At 46.5% G+C, this 18,397-nt stretch overlaps 1 protein-coding gene and 1 long non-coding RNA gene across 6 annotated transcripts in view; one reads left to right on the forward strand and one right to left on the reverse strand.

The window, feature by feature from the left end:
* Window positions 1-655: 655 nt before the first annotated feature.
* Window positions 656-18,397, reverse strand: part of LOC106602129 (carboxypeptidase Z) — a 31,925-nt gene continuing 14,183 nt past the window's right edge. For 3 of the 5 annotated variants that reach the window (XM_045716315.1, XM_045716314.1, XM_045716318.1), the window contains 11 exons: window positions 17,889-18,030; window positions 17,723-17,796; window positions 16,727-16,971; window positions 15,408-15,569; window positions 13,540-13,698; window positions 11,470-11,537; window positions 9,770-9,837; window positions 8,746-8,885; window positions 5,969-6,068; window positions 4,215-4,360; window positions 656-2,394 (listed from right to left, as the gene is read on the reverse strand). In XM_045716315.1, coding sequence (XP_045572271.1) covers window positions 2,140-2,394; window positions 4,215-4,360; window positions 5,969-6,068; window positions 8,746-8,885; window positions 9,770-9,837; window positions 11,470-11,537; window positions 13,540-13,698; window positions 15,408-15,569; window positions 16,727-16,971; window positions 17,723-17,796; window positions 17,889-18,030 — 1,559 coding nt within the window. In that variant the 3' untranslated portion in view covers window positions 656-2,139. The remainder of the gene's footprint in view (window positions 2,395-4,214; window positions 4,361-5,968; window positions 6,069-8,745; window positions 8,886-9,769; window positions 9,838-11,469; window positions 11,538-13,539; window positions 13,699-15,407; window positions 15,570-16,726; window positions 16,972-17,722; window positions 17,797-17,888; window positions 18,031-18,397) is intronic. The other 2 variants (XM_045716317.1, XM_045716316.1) reach the window with 2 other exon arrangements.
* On the forward strand, window positions 12,038-12,495 carry LOC123742384 (uncharacterized). The gene is made up of 3 exons (XR_006769513.1): window positions 12,038-12,054; window positions 12,367-12,419; window positions 12,457-12,495. It is a non-coding gene; the product is annotated as an uncharacterized lncRNA (long non-coding RNA).

Here is an 18,397-nt window from a genome sequence, read left to right on the forward strand (position 1 = left end):
AGAGGAGAGGAGAGGAGAGGAGAGGAGAGGAGAGGAGAGGAGAGAAGGGGGGAGAGGAGAGGAGGAGAGTAGGGGGAGGGGAGAGGAGAGTAGGGGGAGAGGAGAGGAGAGTAGGGGGGAGAGGAGAGGAGGAGGGGAGGGGGAGAGGAGGGGAGAGGAGGGGAGAGGAGGGGGAGGAGGAGAGGAGAGGGGGAGAGTAAAGGAGGGGGGAGAGGAGAGGAGAGGAGGAGGAGAGTAGGGGGGAGGGGAGTATCTTTAGACATGCTGAGTCTTGAAGGCAGTAAGTCATCACAAGCTGCCTGTGTCTTTAGAATTTGCCCCCAATCCTTAAAAATGACAAATGACCACCACTAAGAGGCAAAGAGGAGTGTGTGTGTGTGTGTGTGTGTGTGTGTGTGTGTGTGTGGGTGTGTGTGTGTGTGTGTGTGTGTGTGTGTGTGTGTGTGTGTGTGTGTGTGTGTGTGTGTGTGTGTGTGTGTGTGTGTGTGTGTGTGTGTGTGTGTGTGTGTGTGTGTGTGTGTGTGTGTGTGTGTGTGTGTGCTAGGGTTTGTGTGTGTGTCCCAACCTGTCAGATCCTCAAGTCCACTTGCTGTAACAGAAAGACATTGAAACAGAAGAGTTAATAGAACACTGAGGAAGACAGAACTCAGAGGAGGAATGTTGTGATCAGAACGTCTTAATGAAACATTCTAAATAGAACACTGAGGAAGACAGAACTCAGAGGAGGAATGTTGTGATCAGAACGTCTTAATGAAACATTCTAAATAGAACACTGAGGAAGACAGAACTCAGAGGAGGAATGTTGTGATCAGAACGTCTTAATGAAACATTCTAAATAGAACACTGAGGAAGACAGAACTCAGAGGAGGAATGTTGTGATCAGAACGTCTTAATGAAACATTCTAAATAGAACACTGAGGAAGACAGAACTCAGAGGAGGAATGTTGTGATCAGAACGTCTTAATGAAACATTCTAAATAGAACACTGAGGAAGACAGAACTCAGAGGAGGAATGTTGTGATCAGAACGTCTTAATGAAACATTCTAAATAGAACACTGAGGAAGACAGAACTCAGAGGAGGAATGTTGTGATCAGAACGTCTTAATGAAACATTCTAAATAGAACACTGAGGAAGACAGAACTCAGAGGAGGAATGTTGTGATCAGAACGTCTTAATGAAACATTCTAAATAGAACACTGGGGAAGACAGAACTCAGAGGAGGAATGTTGTGATCAGAACGTCTTAATGAAACATTCTAAATAGAACACTGGGGAAGACAGAACTCAGAGGAGGAATGTTGTGATCAGAACGTCTTAATGAAACATTCTAAATAGAACACTGAGGAAGACAGAACTCAGAGGAGGAATGTTGTGATCAGAACGTCTTAATGAAACATTCTAAATAGAACACTGGGGAAGACAGAACTCAGAGGAGGAATGTTGTGATCAGAACGTCTTAATGAAACATTCTAAATAGAACACTGAGGAAGACAGAACTCAGAGGAGGAATGTTGTGATCAGAACGTCTTAATGAAACATTCTAAATAGAACACTGAGGAAGACAGAACTCAGAGGAGGAATGTTGTGATCAGAACGTCTTAATGAAACATTCTAAATAGAACACCCAATATGTTAATGGGGTCCCAGAGTCTTGATCAGATTCCTGTCCATAGTGGAGGTAGGTGTTCCCCTGGTGGACGGGGTACCTGTCCTATCTACACAGGAAGACTAATCAGAACATAGGCCTTCTGGTAACATGAAAGCCAGAGCTAAATGCGATGGGGGACAGAAACCAAAAAATATTGAGAACCAATTCATGCCTCTGCTTGTAGGAGACATTCCACATGGCACCCATTCCCTTTATAGCGCACTACTTTTGACTATATAGGGAACAGGGTGCACTATATAGGGAATAGGGTGCACTATATAGGGAATAGGGTGCACTATATAGGGAATAGGGTGCACTATATAGGGAATAGGGTCCACTATATAGGGAATAGGGTCCACTATATAGAGAATAGGGTGCCATTTGGGATGCAAACTACAAAGAAGGCCTCCTGCTCTATGGGCTTTGGTCAAATGTAGTGCACAAAATAAGGGAATAGTGTGCCATTTCAGTCTTTATCCTGTCCAGTCTTCTAGATGTTCCGTAGCAGCCAGGTGGGAGCAGAGACCCCTGCCTGAGTAAAGTAGTTCCACCACCAGGGCTTCTCCTGCCACTCTCCTCCCATCCCCGGTTCTCCTCCCATCCCCGGTTCCCTGGGTTCTCTCGGTTCTCCCGGCTCGGAGCGGCCGTAGCTCTGGAACTGGTTGTAAGGGTCGAAGCGCTCGTAAGTGTCCAGGGAGGAGCTGAGGAACAGGTGGTAGTCTGGTCGTACTGGCTGTACAGGGACCTAGAGGAGAGGAGAGAAATACCTTTCTTTAATGAGAGGTACGGGAGGAGGGAGGAGAGGGAGAGGGGGGGAGGGAGGAGAGGGAGAGGGAGAGGGGAAGAGCGAGGAGAGGGAGAGGGAGAGGGAGAGGGGAGGAGGGAGGAGAGGGGAGGAGGGAGGAGAGGGTGAGGGAGGAGAGGGATAAGAGGGAGGAGAGGGAGGAGAGGGAGAGGGAGGAGAGGGGGAGGAGAGGGAGAGGGGGAGGAGAGGGGGGAGGAGAAGAGGGGTGAGGGAGGAGAGGGAGGAGAGGGAGGAGGAGAGAGGGGAAGAGGGAGGAGAGGGAGAGGGAGAGGGGTGAGGGGTGAGGGAGGAGAGGGAGAGGGAGAGGGAGGAGAGGGGAGGGGAGGAGGGAGGAGAGGGAGAGGGAGGAGAGGGGAGGGGAGGAGGGAGGAGATAGGAACTGGTGAACAACAGGTGGTAGTCTGGTTCTACTGTTCTCAGATTTGGAGGACGAGGAGGGGGAGAAAGACGAGGACGAGGAGGACGAGGATGGATGAGAGGGGAGAGGGGGAAGAGAAGAGGACGAATGTGATGATGATGATGATGGGTGGAGCTGACAGACGTTCAGGGAGGAGCTGGGGAATAACAGGTCAGGTTCTACTGCTCTACTCCGACCGGGAGGGAGAGAGGGAGGGGTGGAAAAATACGATGATGAGGGGGAGGAGACAGCAGGGTGAGGAGAAGGAGGAGAAGATGGGAAGAGGAAGGCAGAAACAGGATAACGGAAACAGAAAAAGTGGAATACAGAAAGAAGAAGAGAAATGTGAAAAAAATAAAACACCTCAGATATCATGACACTGATATCAACACCTCAGATATCATGACACTGACATCAACACCTCAGATATCACGACACTGATATCAACACCTCAGATATCACGACACTGACATCAACACCTCAGATATCATGACACTGACATCAACACCTCAGATATCATGACACTGATATCAACACCTCAGATATCACGACACTGACATCAACACCTCAGATATCATGACACGGATATCAACACCTCAGATATCATGACACTGACATCAACACCTCAGATATCATGACACTGATATCAACACCTCAGATATCACGACACTGACATCACGACACTGACATCAACACCTCAGATATCATGACACTGATATCAACACCTCAGATATCATGACACGGATATCAACACCTCAGATATCATGACACTGATATCAACACCTCAGATATCATGACACTGACATCAACACCTCAGATATCATGACACTGATATCAACACCTCAGATATCACGACACTGACATCACGACACTGACATCAACACCTCAGATATCATGACACTGATATCAACACCTCAGATATCATGACACGGATATCAACACCTCAGATATCATGACACTGACATCAACACCTCAGATATCATGACACTGATATCAACACCTCAGATATCACGACACTAACATCAACACCTCAGATATCATGACACTGATATCAACACCTCAAAAATCACGACACTGACATCAACACCTCAGATATCATGACACTGACATCAACACCTCAGATATCAACATCTCAGATATCATGACACTGACATCAACATCACAGATATCATGACACTAACATCAACACCTCAGATATCACGACACTGACATCAACACCTCAGATATCAACATCACAGATATCCTGACACTGACGTCAACACCTCAGATATCATGACATTGACATCAACATCATATTTCTCAAACTCTGATCCTGGCACAGAAACATCACAGATCACAGATAAACCTCTAACTTTACAGGTACCTTTTTGAGCAGGAAGTCGACCCGCCCAGCTTTTTCCAGGTGAGCAGGCAGGTAAATTCTCTTGCTGACCTTGGAGTAACCTTTAGCTGATGCTGTTATGATGTGTGTTCCTGAGTTCATTAACCTCCAGTAATCACCATCCTCCGCTATAGAGAGAGGCAGGGAGAGGGAGAGGGATGGAGAGATGGAGGGAGGGAGGAAGGAGACAGGGAGGGAGGGAGAGAGAGAGAGAGAGAGAGAGAGAGAGAGAGAGATCAAATACAAATCTTAGCATCAACTATTAAAGACTACCAGAACCCATTGGATTCTCCAATTACATTAAATGAACTACAGTACAAAATACCAACCCTCCAACCCAAAAGGCCTGTGGTGTTGATGGTATCCACAATGAAATGATAAAATATACAGACAAGAAAAATGGGCTATTCTTAAACTCTTTAACATCATCCATAGCTCTGGCATCTTCCACAATATTTGGAACCAAGGACTGATCACCCCAATCCACAAAAGTGGAGACAAATTTGACCCCAATAACTACCGTGGGATATGCGTCAACAGCATATCTGCATTATCATTAACAGCAGACTCGTACATTTCCTCAGTGAAAACAATGTACTGAGCAAATGCAACAAGGTCAACCAGTGAAGAACAAACACCATTGTAAATATAACCCATATTTATGTTTACTTATTTTCCCTTTTGTACTTTAACTATTTGCACATCGCTACAACACTGTATATAGACATAACATGACATTTGTAATGTCTTTATTCTTTTGGAACTTCTGCGAGAGTAATTTTTACTGTTTATTTCACTTTTGTTTATTATCTATTTCATTTGCTTTGGCAATGTTAACAAATGTTTCCCATGCCAATAAAGCCGTTGAATTGAATTGAGAGAGAGAGAGAGAGTGCGAGAGGGAGGGAGTTAGGATGGAGGGAGAGAGGGATGAAGAGGGGGAGGGAGGGGAAGGGAAGGAGACAGGGAAGGAAACAGGGCAGGAGGGAGACAGGAAAGGAGACAGTGAAGGAAGGAGACAGTGTTACGCACGTCGATGGAAGGATCGGACCAAGGTGCAGCGTGGTAGGCGTACATTTTACATTTTTAAATGAACACCGAAAACAAAACAAATACAAACGAAAACGTAACGTTCAGTAGGGCTACACAGCGCAGTACCAAAAACAAGATCCCGCAAACTAAGGTGGGAAAAAATGCTGCCTAAGTATGATCCCTAATCAGAGACAACGATATACAGCTGCCTCTGATTGGGAACCATACCCGGCCAACAAAGAAATAGAAAAACTAGAATGCCCACCCAAATCACACCCTGACCTAACCAAATAGAGAAATGAAAAGGCTCTTATGTTGCTTTTCCTTGCGTGTATACTGACAACATCTCTACATTTCCACCATAGAATGTAAACCGCTTGGAGTGTCTGTAAAAGCTCTGTTATGAAACCAGTTATGATCTATGTCCCAAATGGCTCCTTTCTCTCCATAGAGTCAACAGAGGGCCCTCGAGCCATTTGGCCCTTTCTCCCTCCATAGAGCTCTAACAGAGGGCCCTGCTCAGAAGTAGCCATTTGGGCTCCTTTCTCCCTCCATAGAGCTCTAACAGAGGGCCCTGCTCAGAAGTAGCCATTTGGGCTCCTTTCTCCCTCCATAGAGCTCTAACAGAGGGCCCTGCTCAGAAGTAGCCATTTGGGTTGCAGACATTATGCGGAACTATGGCTATCAGTTATTACGGGGGTTACCTGTGGTGACATCTTTACGTATTCCCCTGACAGATATGGACGCTCCCTTTATTCCATAGCCCTCCTCATCCTTCACCACTCCCTTAATACCTCTGTGGACCTGGAGAAGAGAAGGAACGACACCAGGGAATAACACCAGGGAATATCAGGCTTGGGGAATGACATAGGGTTATTTTAACAACACTCCCTGGTTTTCCAGGAATCTCCAGGATTCCTGGATTTACTGCTTATTCCCCCCGATTCCAGGATTCTCCCAACCAGGATTTCTGGAAATCCAGGAAGTTTTGGGGAAGTTTCCGTAATTTGCAACCCTATCAGTGAATGTCAGGGAATGCTAAGGTCAGTGGAGGCCGGTGGGCCGGAGAAATATATAGTAGGATGGCAGCTTAAAACGTATTCAGGATCGGTGTCCCTTCCACGGGACGGTTGAGCTAACGTAGGCTAATGCGATTAGCATGTGGTTGTAAGTAACCAAGAAAATTTCCCAGGACATAGACATATCTGATATTGGCAGAAGGCTTAAAAATTATTGTTCATCTAACTGCACTGTCCAATTTACAGTAGCTATTACAGTGAAATAATACCATGCTATTGTTTTTCGGAGAGTGCACAGTTATGAATATGAAAAGTTATTAACCTCTATGGGCAAGGCGGGACGAATTCGTCCCACCTACGTAACAGCCACCTGAATTCAGTGGCGCGATTTTTGAATCGTTTGAAATACTATTACTTCAATTTCTCAAACATATGACTATTTTACAGCTATTTAAAGACAAGACTCTCCTTAATCTAACCACACTGTCCGATTTCAAAAAGGCTTTACAACGAAAGCAAAACATTAGATTATGTCAGGAGAGTGCCCAGCCAGAAATAATCAGACACCCATTTTTCAAGCTAGCATATAATGTCACAAAAACCCAAACCACAGCTAAATGCAGCACTCACCTTTTATGATCTTCATCAGATGACACACCTAGGACATTATGTTATACAATACATGCATGTCTGTTCAATCAAGTTCATATTTATATCAAAAAACAGCTTTTTACATTAGCATGTGACGTTCAGAAAAGCATACCCCCGCAAACTTCCGGGGAATTTACTAACAGTTTGCTAAATTACTCACGATAAACGTTCACAAAAAGCATAACAATTATTTTAAGAATTATAGATACATTACTCCTCTATGCACTCGATATGTCCGATTTTAAAATAGCTTTTCGGATGAAGCACATTTTGCAATATTCTAAGTACATAGCCCAGCCATCACGGCTAGCTATTTAGACACCCGGCAAGATTAGCCTTCACCAAAATCCTATTTCCTATAAGAAAAATGTTCTTACCTTTCCTGTTCTTCGTCAGAATGCACTCCCAGGACTTCTACTTCAATAACAAATGTAGGTTTGGTCCCAAATAATCCATCGTTATATCCAAATATCCTCTGTTTTGTTCGTGCGTTCTAGACACTATACGAATGGTAAATAACGGTCGTGCGCATGGCGCATGGCGTATGGCGTGACAAAAAGTGTCTAAATATTCCATTACCGTACTTCGAAGCATGTCAACCGCTGTTTAAAACCAATTTTTATGCCATTTATCTCGTAGAAAAGCGATAATATTCCAACCGGGAATCTGCAATAAGCTAAACAGCCGAATGAAATTTCTCCACGGGGGCGAATCGTGCACGCGCCTCATTCAATGGTCCTCTGATCGGCCACTTGGATAAGGCAATAATCTGTTTCAGCCAGAGGCTGCCTCATCATCGTTCAGGTTTTTCCCGGGTTCTGAGAGCCTATTGGAGCCCTGGGAATTGTCACGTTACAGCTAAGATCCTTACTCTTCAATAAACAGATGCAAGACGCACGACTCCTTGTCAGACAGGCCACTTCCTGCATGAAACCTTGTCAGGTTTTTGCCTGCCATAGGAGTTCTGTTATACTCACAGACACCATTCAAACAGTTTTAGAAACTTTAGGGTGTTTTCTATCCAAACCTGAACAATAATATGCATATTCTAGCTTCTGAGTTGGTGTAGGAGGCAGTTAAAAATGGGCACATATTTTTTCCAAAATTCTCAATACTGCCCCCTAGCCCAAACAGGTTAATAAACAAATTAGCCACATTTGGGCATTCTTGATACAACATTTTTAACAGAAATGCAATGGTTCATTGGATCAGTCTAAAACTTTTCACATACACTGCTACCATCTAGTGGCCAAAATCTAAATTGCAGTTGGGCTGGAATAATACATTATGGCCTTTCTCTTGCAATTCAAAGATGATGGTACAAAAGAATGATTGTTTTTTCTTTGTATTATCTTTTACCAGATCTAATGTGTTATATTCTCCTACATTTTTTTCACATTTTCACAAACCTCAAAGTGTTTCCTTTCAAATGGTATCAATAATATGCATATCCTTGCTTCAGGTCCTGAGCTGCAGGCAGTTAGATTTGGGTATGTCATTTTAGGAGAAAATTGGAAAAAGGGGAAGATCTTTAATTAAGAGGTTTTAACATAATGACTGTATTGGAATGAATGGAATGGTATCAGACACATCAATCACATGTTTTCCATGTGTTCAATGTACAGTTCCATGTATTCCATTCCAGCCATTACAAAGAGCCAGCTGTCCTCATATATCTCTGCCCACCAGCCACCACTGATAAGGACATCAAACATGTTAAAAAAATGATGAGATAACACATAAGCCTTCTACGGTATAACTACGGCACAAAATGGCTGCCTGGTCGCTGGGCTATAGAGAGGCAGACCCACCGACTCCATGAAACTGAGCAGGGCCTCCTTGTTCCTGAGCCACTCCGGGTAGAGCTCCTCTTCAGAAGGAAACTTGTCACAGCCCAGCTCCACCGTAATCTCCAGACAGTTAGTGTGGAGGTAGTTAAAGTCTGACATGCCTTACGGTACCGGAGAAATAGAGAGTTAGGATACACACACACACACACACCGTGTATATATATATATATATATATATATATACACTAGACACACAGGTACTGACTAGACACACAGTTAACAGACAGCGAGGCAGGAATAAGAGGGGGAGGATAAGGAGAGGAAGAGGAGAGGAGGAGAGACAGAATGTTATGAGGAGGAGGAGGAGGAGAGAGGAGGAGAGGGTTAAAGGAGGAGAGGAGAAGAGGAGAGACAGAATGTTATGAGGAGGAGAGGAGGAGGAGAGGAGGAGAGACAGAATGTTATGAGGAGGAGAGGAGGAGAGGAGGAGAGACAGAATGTTATGAGGAGGAGAGAAGGAGAGGGTTAAAGGAGGAGAGGAGAAGAGGAGAGACAGAATGTTCTGAGGAGGAGAGGAGGAGGAGAGGAGGAGAGACAGAATGTTATGAGGAGGAGAGGAGGAGGAGAGGAGGAGAGACAGAATGTTATGAGGAGGAGAGGAGGAGAGGAGGAGAGACAGAATGTTATGAGGAGGAGAGAAGGAGAGGGTTAAAGGAGGAGAGGAGAAGAGGAGAGACAGAATGTTATGAGGAGGAGAGGAGGAGGAGAGGGTTAAAGGAGGAGAGGAGAAGAGGAGAGACAGAATGTTATGAGGAGGAGAGGAGGAGGAGAGGGTTAAAGGAGGAGAGGAGAAGAGGAGAGACAGAATGTTATGAGGAGGAGAGGAGGAGAGACAGAATGTTATGAGGAGGAGAGACAGAATGTTATGAAGAGGAGAGACAGAATGTTCTGAGGAGGAGAGAAGGAGAGGGTTAAAGGAGGAGAGGAGAAGAGGAGAGACAGAATGTTCTGAGGAGGAGAGGAGAAGATATAGAAGGTTCCGTACCCCCTGGGAAGCTGTACCACAGAGCTCCGTTGATGATGCCTCCGCTCCTGATGAAGGACGCTCCACACCTAGAATATACAATATATAGGTCATCTAGCAGTAATGTTTCGAGGAGGAGAGGAGGAGAAGACCTCTGCTCCTGATGAAGGACGCTCCACACCTAGAATATACAATATATAGGTCATCTAGCAGTAATGTTTCGAGGAGGAGAGGAGGAGGAGGAGGAGACCTCCGCACCTGATGAAGGACGCTCCACAACTAGAATATACAATATATATGTCATCTAGCAGTAATGTTATGAGGAGGAGAGGAGGAGGAGGAGGAGACCTCCGCTCCTGATGAAGGACGCTCCACACCTAGAATATACACTATATATGTCATCTAGCAGTAATGTTATGAGGAGGAGAGGAGGAGGAGGAGGAGACCTCCGCACCTGATGAAGGACGCTCCACAACTAGAATATACAATATATAGGTCATCTAGCAGTAATGTTTCGAGGAGGAGAGGAGGAGGAGGAGACCTCCGCTCCTGATGAAGGACGCTCCACACCTAGAATATACAATATATATGTCATCTAGCAGTAATGTTATGAGGAGGAGAGGAGGAGGAGGAGACCTCCGCTCCTGATGAAGGACGCTCCACACCTAGAATATACAATATATAGGTCATCTAGCAGTAATGTTATGAGGAGGAGAGGAGGAGGAGGAGGAGACCTCTGCTCCTGATGAAGGACGCTCCACACCTAGAATATACACTATATATGTCATCTAGCAGTAATGTTATGAGGAGGAGAGGAGGAGGAGGAGGAGACCTCTGCTCCTGATGAAGGACGCTCCACACCTAGAATATACAATATATAGGTCATCTAGCAGTAATGTTATGAGGAGGAGAGGAGGAGGAGGAGGAGACCTCTGCTCCTGATGAAGGACGCTCCACACCTAGAATATACAATATATATGTCATCTAGCAGTAATGTTATGAGGAGGAGAGGAGGAGGAGGAGGAGACCTCTGCTCCTGATGAAGGACGCTCCACACCTAGAATATACAATATATAGGTCATCTAGCAGTAATGTTATGAGGAGGAGAGGAGGAGGAGGAGGAGACCTCCGCTCCTGATGAAGGACGCTCCACAACTAGAATATACAATATATAGGTCATCTAGCAGTAATGTTATGAGGAGGAGAGGAGGAGGAGGAGGAGACCTCTGCTCCTGATGAAGGACGCTCCACACCTAGAATATACACTATATATGTCATCTAGCAGTAATGTTATGAGGAGGAGAGGAGGAGGAGGAGGAGACCTCTGCTCCTGATGAAGGACGCTCCACACCTAGAATATAAAATATATATGTCATCTAGCAGTAATGTTATGAGGAGGAGAGGAGGAGGAGGAGGAGACCTCTGCTCCTGATGAAGGACGCTCCACACCTAGAATATACACTATATATGTCATCTAGCAGTAATGTTATGAGGAGGAGAGGAGGAGGAGGAGGAGACCTCTGCTCCTGATGAAGGACGCTCCACACCTAGAATATACACTATATATGTCATCTAGCAGTAATGTTATGAGGAGGAGAGGAGGAGGAGGAGGAGACCTCTGCTCCTGATGAAGGACGCTCCACACCTAGAATATAAAATATATAGGTAATGTAACAGGGGGTATTATAATCATTCATAAAAATAGCTAGGAATATAATCACCTCTCTGTGTTGTTGTCGGCCATGCTGGCGTGAGAGTCTGCGTACGTCCGGGCCAGCTGCTTAAACGCCTGCAGAGAGGGACACAGTCAAACTCTTCAGAATGGCATTTTCTGGCCTGGGAACAGAAGAGGTTTTCATACCTGACATAAAGTATGTGTTCGTCCCAAATAGCACTATGGGTCCAAAGTAGTGCACTAAATACGAAATAGGGTACCTGGTGGTCAGCTGAAAGACAGGGTACCTGTTGGTGAGGTGTAGGACAGGGTACCTGTTCATCAGGTGTAGGACAGGGTACCTGTTGGTCAGGTGTAGGACAGGGTACCTGTTGGTCAGGTGTAGGACAGGACTGGGTACCTGTTGGTCAGGTGTAGGACAGGGTCCCTGTTGGTCAGGTGTAGGACAGGACAGGGTACCTGTTGGTCAGGTGGAGGACAGGACAGGGTACCTGTTGGTCAGGTGGAGGACAGGACAGGGTACCTGTTGGTCAGGTGGAGGACAGGTTACCTGTTGGTCAGGTGTAGGACAGGACAGGGTACCAGTTGGTCAGGTGTAGGACAGGGTACCAGTTGGTCAGGTGTAGGACAGGTTACCTGTTGGTCAGGTGTAGGACAGGACAGGGTACCAGTTGGTCAGGTGAAAGACAGGTTACCTGTTGGTCAGGTGTAGGACAGGGTGCCTGTTGGTCAGGTGTAGGACAGGTTACCTGTTGGTCAGGTGTAGAACAGGACAGGGTACCTGTTGGTCAGGTGTAGGACAGGGTGCCTGTTGGTCAGGTGGAGGACAGGGTACCTGTTGGTCAGGTGGAGGACAGGGTACCTGTTGGTGAGGTGTAGGACAGGACAGGGTACCTGTTGGTCAGGTGTAGAACAGGACAGGGTACCTGTTGGTCAGGTGTAGGACAGGACAGGGTACCTGTTGGTCAGGTGTAGGACAGGGTACCTGGTGGTCAGGTGTAGGACAGGACAGGACAGGGTACCTGTTGGTCAGGTGTAGGACAGGGTACCTGGTGGTCAGGTGTAGGACAGGACAGGACAGGGTACCTGTTGGTCAGGTGTAGGACAGGGTACCTGGTGGTCAGGTGTAGGACAGGGTACCTGGTGGTCAGGTGTAGGACAGGGTACCTGGTGGTCAGGTGTAGGACAGGACAGGGTACCTGTTGGTCAGGTGTAGGACAGGGTACCTGGTGGTCAGGTGTAGGACAGGACAGGACAGGGTACCTGTTGGTCAGGTGTAGGACAGGGTACCTGGTGGTCAGGTGTAGGACAGGACAGGACAGGGTACCTGTTGGTCAGGTGTAGGACAGGGTACCTGGTGGTCAGGTGTAGGACAGGGTACCTGGTGGTCAGGTGTAGGACAGGGTACCTGGTGGTCAGGTGTAGGACAGGACAGGGTACCAGTTGGTCAAGTATAGAACAGGTTAGCTGTTGGTCAGGTGTAGGACAGGACAGGGTACCTGTTGGTCAGGTGTAGGACATGTTACCTGTTGGTCAGGTGTAGGACAGGACAGGGTACCTGTTGGTCAGGTGTAGGACAGTGTACCTGTTGGTCAGGTGTAGGACAGGGTGCCAGTTGGTCAGGTGTAGGACAGGACAGGGTACCAGTTGGTCAGGTGTAGGACAGGTTACCTGTTGGTCAGGTGGAGGACAGGACAGGGTACCTGTTGGTCAGGTGTAGGACAGGACAGGGTACCTGTTGGTCAGGTGTAGGACAGTGTACCTGTTGGTCAGGTGTAGGACAGGGTGCCAGTTGGTCAGGTGTAGGACAGGACAGGGTACCAGTTGGTCAGGTGTAGGACAGGTTACCTGTTGGTCAGGTGGAGGACAGGACAGGGTACCTGTTGGTCAGGTGTAGGACAGGACAGGGTACCTGTTGGTCAGGTGTAGGACAGGGTACCTGTTGGTCAGGTGTAGGACAGGGTACCTGTTGGTCAGGTGTAGGACAGGACAGGGTACCTGGTGGTCAGGTGTAGGACAGGGTACCTGTTGGTCAGGTGGAGGACAGGGTACCTGTTGGTCAGGTGGAGGACAGGACAGGGTACCTGTTGGTCAGGTGTAGGACAGGACAGGGTACCTGTTCATCAGGTGTAGGGGAGAACATCCTCTCTTCATAGAGGTGTCTAGAGAAGTCAAAGGGATAAGAGATCACCAGCTCTCCACCATGGAGGCTAGCAGACTGGACAAACGGCACAGACCTGATCCACTTCATCACTGCATAGGTCTCTGAAGCTACCTGAGAGATGACAGGAGAGAGTAGAAGATGAGAGAGGAGAAGAGAGGAGAGTTTTTCCCTGTCCAAGCAGCAGGATCAGCTGTCTATTTCTTTACAAACAGCAGACAACAGTTATTCAGAGGATGACCACCTCACACTGTCTGAGTGACATGAGAGAGATGGGTGTTTTCCCCTTCACAGATCAGGACCAAAATACTTACATTATTTGTCAGATCAGGCAAATTACACATATCACTTACCTGTACCTTCCCTTACCTGTACCTTCCCTTACCTGTACCTTACCTGTACCTTCCCTTACCTGTACCTTCCCTTACCTGTACCTTCCCTTACCTGTACCTTCCCTTACCTGTACCTTACCTGTACCTTCCCTTACCTGTACCTTCCCTTACCTGTACCTTCCCTTACCTGTACCTTGCCTGTACATTCCCTTACCTGTACCTTCCTTACCTGTACCTTACCTTACCTGTACCTTCCCTTACCTGTACCTTACCTGTACCTTCCCTTACCTGTACCTTACCTGTACCTTCCCTTACCTGTACCTTCCCTTACCTGTACCTTCCCTTACCTGTACCTTACCTGTACCTTCCCTTACCTGTACCTTCCCTTACCTGTACCTTCCCTTACCTGTACCTTACCTTACCTGTACCTTACCTTACCTGTACCTTCCCTTACCTGTACCTTACCTGTACCTTCCCTTACCTGTACCTTCCTTACCTGTACCTTCCCTTACCTGTACCTTACCTGTACCTTCCCTTACCTGTACCTTACCTTACCTGTACCTTACCAAAACAGTAGGAATGTCCTGTACCTTACCTGTACCTTCCCTTACCTTACCTTACCTTACCTGTACCTTCCCTTACCTGTACCTTACCAAAACAGTAGGAATGTCCTGTACCTTACCTTACCTGTACCTTACCAAAACAGTAGGAATGTCCTGTACCTTACCTTACCTGTACCTTACCTTACCTGTACCTTACCTTACCTGTACATTACCAAAACAGTAGGAATGTCCTGTACCTTACCAAAACAGTAGGATTATCCTGTACATTACCAAAACAGCAGGATTATCCTGTACATTACCAAAACAGTAGGATTATCCTGTACCTTACCAAAACAGTGGGAATGTCCTGTACCTTACCAAAACAGTAGGAATGTCCTGTACCTTACCGAAACAGTAGGATTATCCTGTACATTACCAAAACAGCAGGAATGCCCTGTACCTTTCCAAAACAGTAGGAATGTCCTGTACCTTACCAAAACAGTAGGAATATCCTGTACATTACCAAAACAGTAGGAATGTCCTATAGATTACCAAAACAGTAGGAATGTCCTGTACCTTACCAAAACAGTAGGAATGTCCTATAGATTACCAAAACAGTAGGAATGTCCTGTACCTTACCAAAACAGTAGGAATGTCCTGTACCTTACCAAAACAGTAGGAATATCCTGTACATTACCAAAACAGTAGGAATGTCCTGTACCTTACCAAAACAGTAGGAATGTCCTATAGATTACCAAAACAGTACGAATGTCCTATACTTTCCAACATCAACAGAAAGCTAATTTCCCATTCGATCTGAGATGTACCTACACCTGAGGGACTTGCTATAGAGATGCTAGTTAGATCCCTCATGTGTACACACCTCTCCAATGGCCTCACTGGCGCCATCCCACTACCGACACCAATGTAGCAAGACGTTGATACATACCTTACCAAACCAGTAAGAGTCTGGGATGGGGATGTGGTCGGTGCGGAACCGTTTGATCCTACGATTCCGGTAGAGAATAGACGTCAGGTCAGGAAAGTTCCGGTTCAAGTCTAGGTTCTGAGCGTTGGTGCGACCCACAGTCCAACCGTTGAGCTCGTGACCCTACACAAACACACAGAGGGTAAAGGTCGTGACCCTACACAAACACACAGACACACACAGAGGGTAAAGGTCGTGACCCTACACAAACACACAGACGTAGAAACACACACAGAGGGTAAAGGTCGTGACCCTAGACATGGTTCAACACCACACGACCCTGCAGGAGCGTGACGGGGAGGAGTGAAGAGTGAAGCATCATGGGTAATGGAAGACACGTCGATGAGAAGAATGTGATTGGACAGGATGAATATAAGAGGTCAGAAGTGTTTCATTGACCATGTGACCCGGAAGAGGGCCCAGAGATTTTCCCAGTCAAGTCACATGATCGTTCCCTATACAGGGCATCATTTAGGGACAGACTATGTAATCCGTCTGGAGAGAACAAGTTGTCCAGTAAACTTTTTTTTATTTAAACCTTTACTTAACTAGACAAGTCAGTTAAGAACAAATTCTTATTTAAAGTGACGGCCTACACTGGCCAAACCTGGACGACGCTGGGTCAATTGTGCGCCGCCCTATGGGATTCCCCATCACAGCCGGTTGTGATATGGCCTGGATTCGAACCAGGGTGTCTGTAGTGACACTTCTGGGACTTTGATGCAGCGCCTTAGACGGCAGCGCCACCCGGGAGTCCTGTCAGTAGTTGGACAGGACATGACATGCTGTTTCTGTGAAGAAGATAGCCCAGAAATCCCTCGTTTGACAACATGATGATGAAGAGAATAGAGCTTCCCACTGCCAGCTGTTGGGGAGAACAACAACTAGACGTTCTATCTATTAAACACGTACTATTTGTAATTTTAAGAAAAACATTTTTGAGATTTCTATCAGTGTTATTTCTTCGACGTTAAACACAGTTACAAAAATAAATAAATGGCACTGCATTTCCATGACAACAGTCTTACTGACTGCTTTTTGTTGATTGGTTAAGGACACTATCACTCTGTCTCTCTGGTAGTGGGAGGGGCTGAACCAATAGGAGAGCTCAGGTAGATGATAGGCAGTTGGAAAAGAGGCAGGCTTAGAAAGAGAGTGCCCCAACACATGCTGTCACAGACGCTATATAATGGAGAAGATAGGAGGTGTGGCCTCTTTCTATCTCTACGCGGCGGTTGGTCGGACCCGGCTTAGACGTTTTTTATTTATTTGTGATTTACTTCCTGGTTGTGGTGTGGTTGTTGTTCCGGGTCGTTGCTATCCTCTACCTCGGCGGCCGCCAGCTCGTAACCGTCGGGGTTCATGGATGCCAGGATGTGGATGCGCGTGGTGTTTACGAGCGTCTGGATACGCTGGTTGCCAAGGAGATACTCGGAACACAGGTACTGGGCCAGGTAGAGCAGCAACTGACGACCCAGGACCTCGTTGCCATGCATGTTGCCAACCAACTTGATCTCTGGTTCCACTGAGGGGGGGGGGGATGGGGGAGTAAGGAGGGGTGAGAAACACAGGAAAGGAATTGCTCAAGACAAAACCTGTGTCAAAGTTCATGTTAGAAGACACAGGAGGTACTCAACTAGCCCTGTACCAATAGGATTTAAGACACAGGAGGTACTCAACTAGCCCTGTACCAATAGGATTTAAGACACAGGAGGTACTCAACTAGCCCTGTACCAATAGGATTTAAAACACAGGAGATACTCAACTAGCCCTGTACCAATAGGATTTAAGACACAGGAGGTACTCAACTAGCCCTGTACCAATAGGATTTAAAACACAGGAGATACTCAACTAGCCCTGTACCAATAGGATTTAAGACACAGGAGGTCCTCAACTAGCCCTGTACCAATAGGATTTAAGACACAGGAGGTCCTCAACTAGCCCTGTACCAATAGGATTTAAAACACAGGAGATCCTCAACTAGCCCTGTACCAATAGGATTTAAAACACAGGAGATACTCAACTAGCCCTGAACCAATAGGATTTAAAACACAGGAGATACTCAACTAGCCCTGTACCAATAGGATTTAAGACACAGGAGATACTCAACTAGCCCTGTACCAATAGGATTTAAGACACAGGAGATACTCAACTAGCCCTGTACCAATAGGATTTAAAACACAGGAGATACTCAACTAGCCCTGAACCAATGGGCTCCCTAGCTGACTTGCCTCATTGCTGTGCGTTTCAAACCCCAGAAATCATTACACACTCACGCAGTTCGTGCCCTCCGGGGTTGTCTGTGAACTCTATGGCCAGGAGGTCTTTCCCCTCTGTGCTGCGTCCGATACTGTAGATATATAGACACACAGATCAGTAGTTTATCCATCCCTGAGGGGATATTTCCTGTCAAAGTAAACAGCAGCAGAACACAGGCAGTACCTGTAGGTGCGGGAGATGTGAGAGCACTTGGCAGCAGTCCTCTTCAGAACGCTGTACATCTGGGCGTTGGAGTGGTATGTGAACTGAATGATGGTGGAAGGTTCGTCTGGAGACAGGTTGGAGAAAGCCACTTCCTGTCTGGCTGAGAGGGGGAGGGCAAAGGAGGAGGGAGGGGGAGATAGGGAGGAAGGGGATGGGAGAGAGATAGGGAGGAAGGGGGTGGGAGATTAGCTGAATTGATCATAACTGGTTTTCTGAAACACATTTTAAAACTTATTCGGGATCGGTGTCCCTTCCACGGGACGGTTGAGCTAACGTAGGCTAATGCGATTAGCATGAGGTTGTAAGTAACAAGAACATCTCCCATAACATAGACATATCTGATATGGGCAGAAAGCTTAAATTCTTGTTAATCTAACTGCACAGTCTAATCTACAGTAGCTATTACAGTGAAATAATACCATGCTATTGTTTGAGGAGAGTGCACCTTTTTGAACATGCAAAGTTAT

This window comes from Salmo salar, chromosome ssa04, assembly GCF_905237065.1.
Source record: "Salmo salar chromosome ssa04, Ssal_v3.1, whole genome shotgun sequence".
Taxonomy (NCBI): domain Eukaryota; kingdom Metazoa; phylum Chordata; class Actinopteri; order Salmoniformes; family Salmonidae; genus Salmo; species Salmo salar.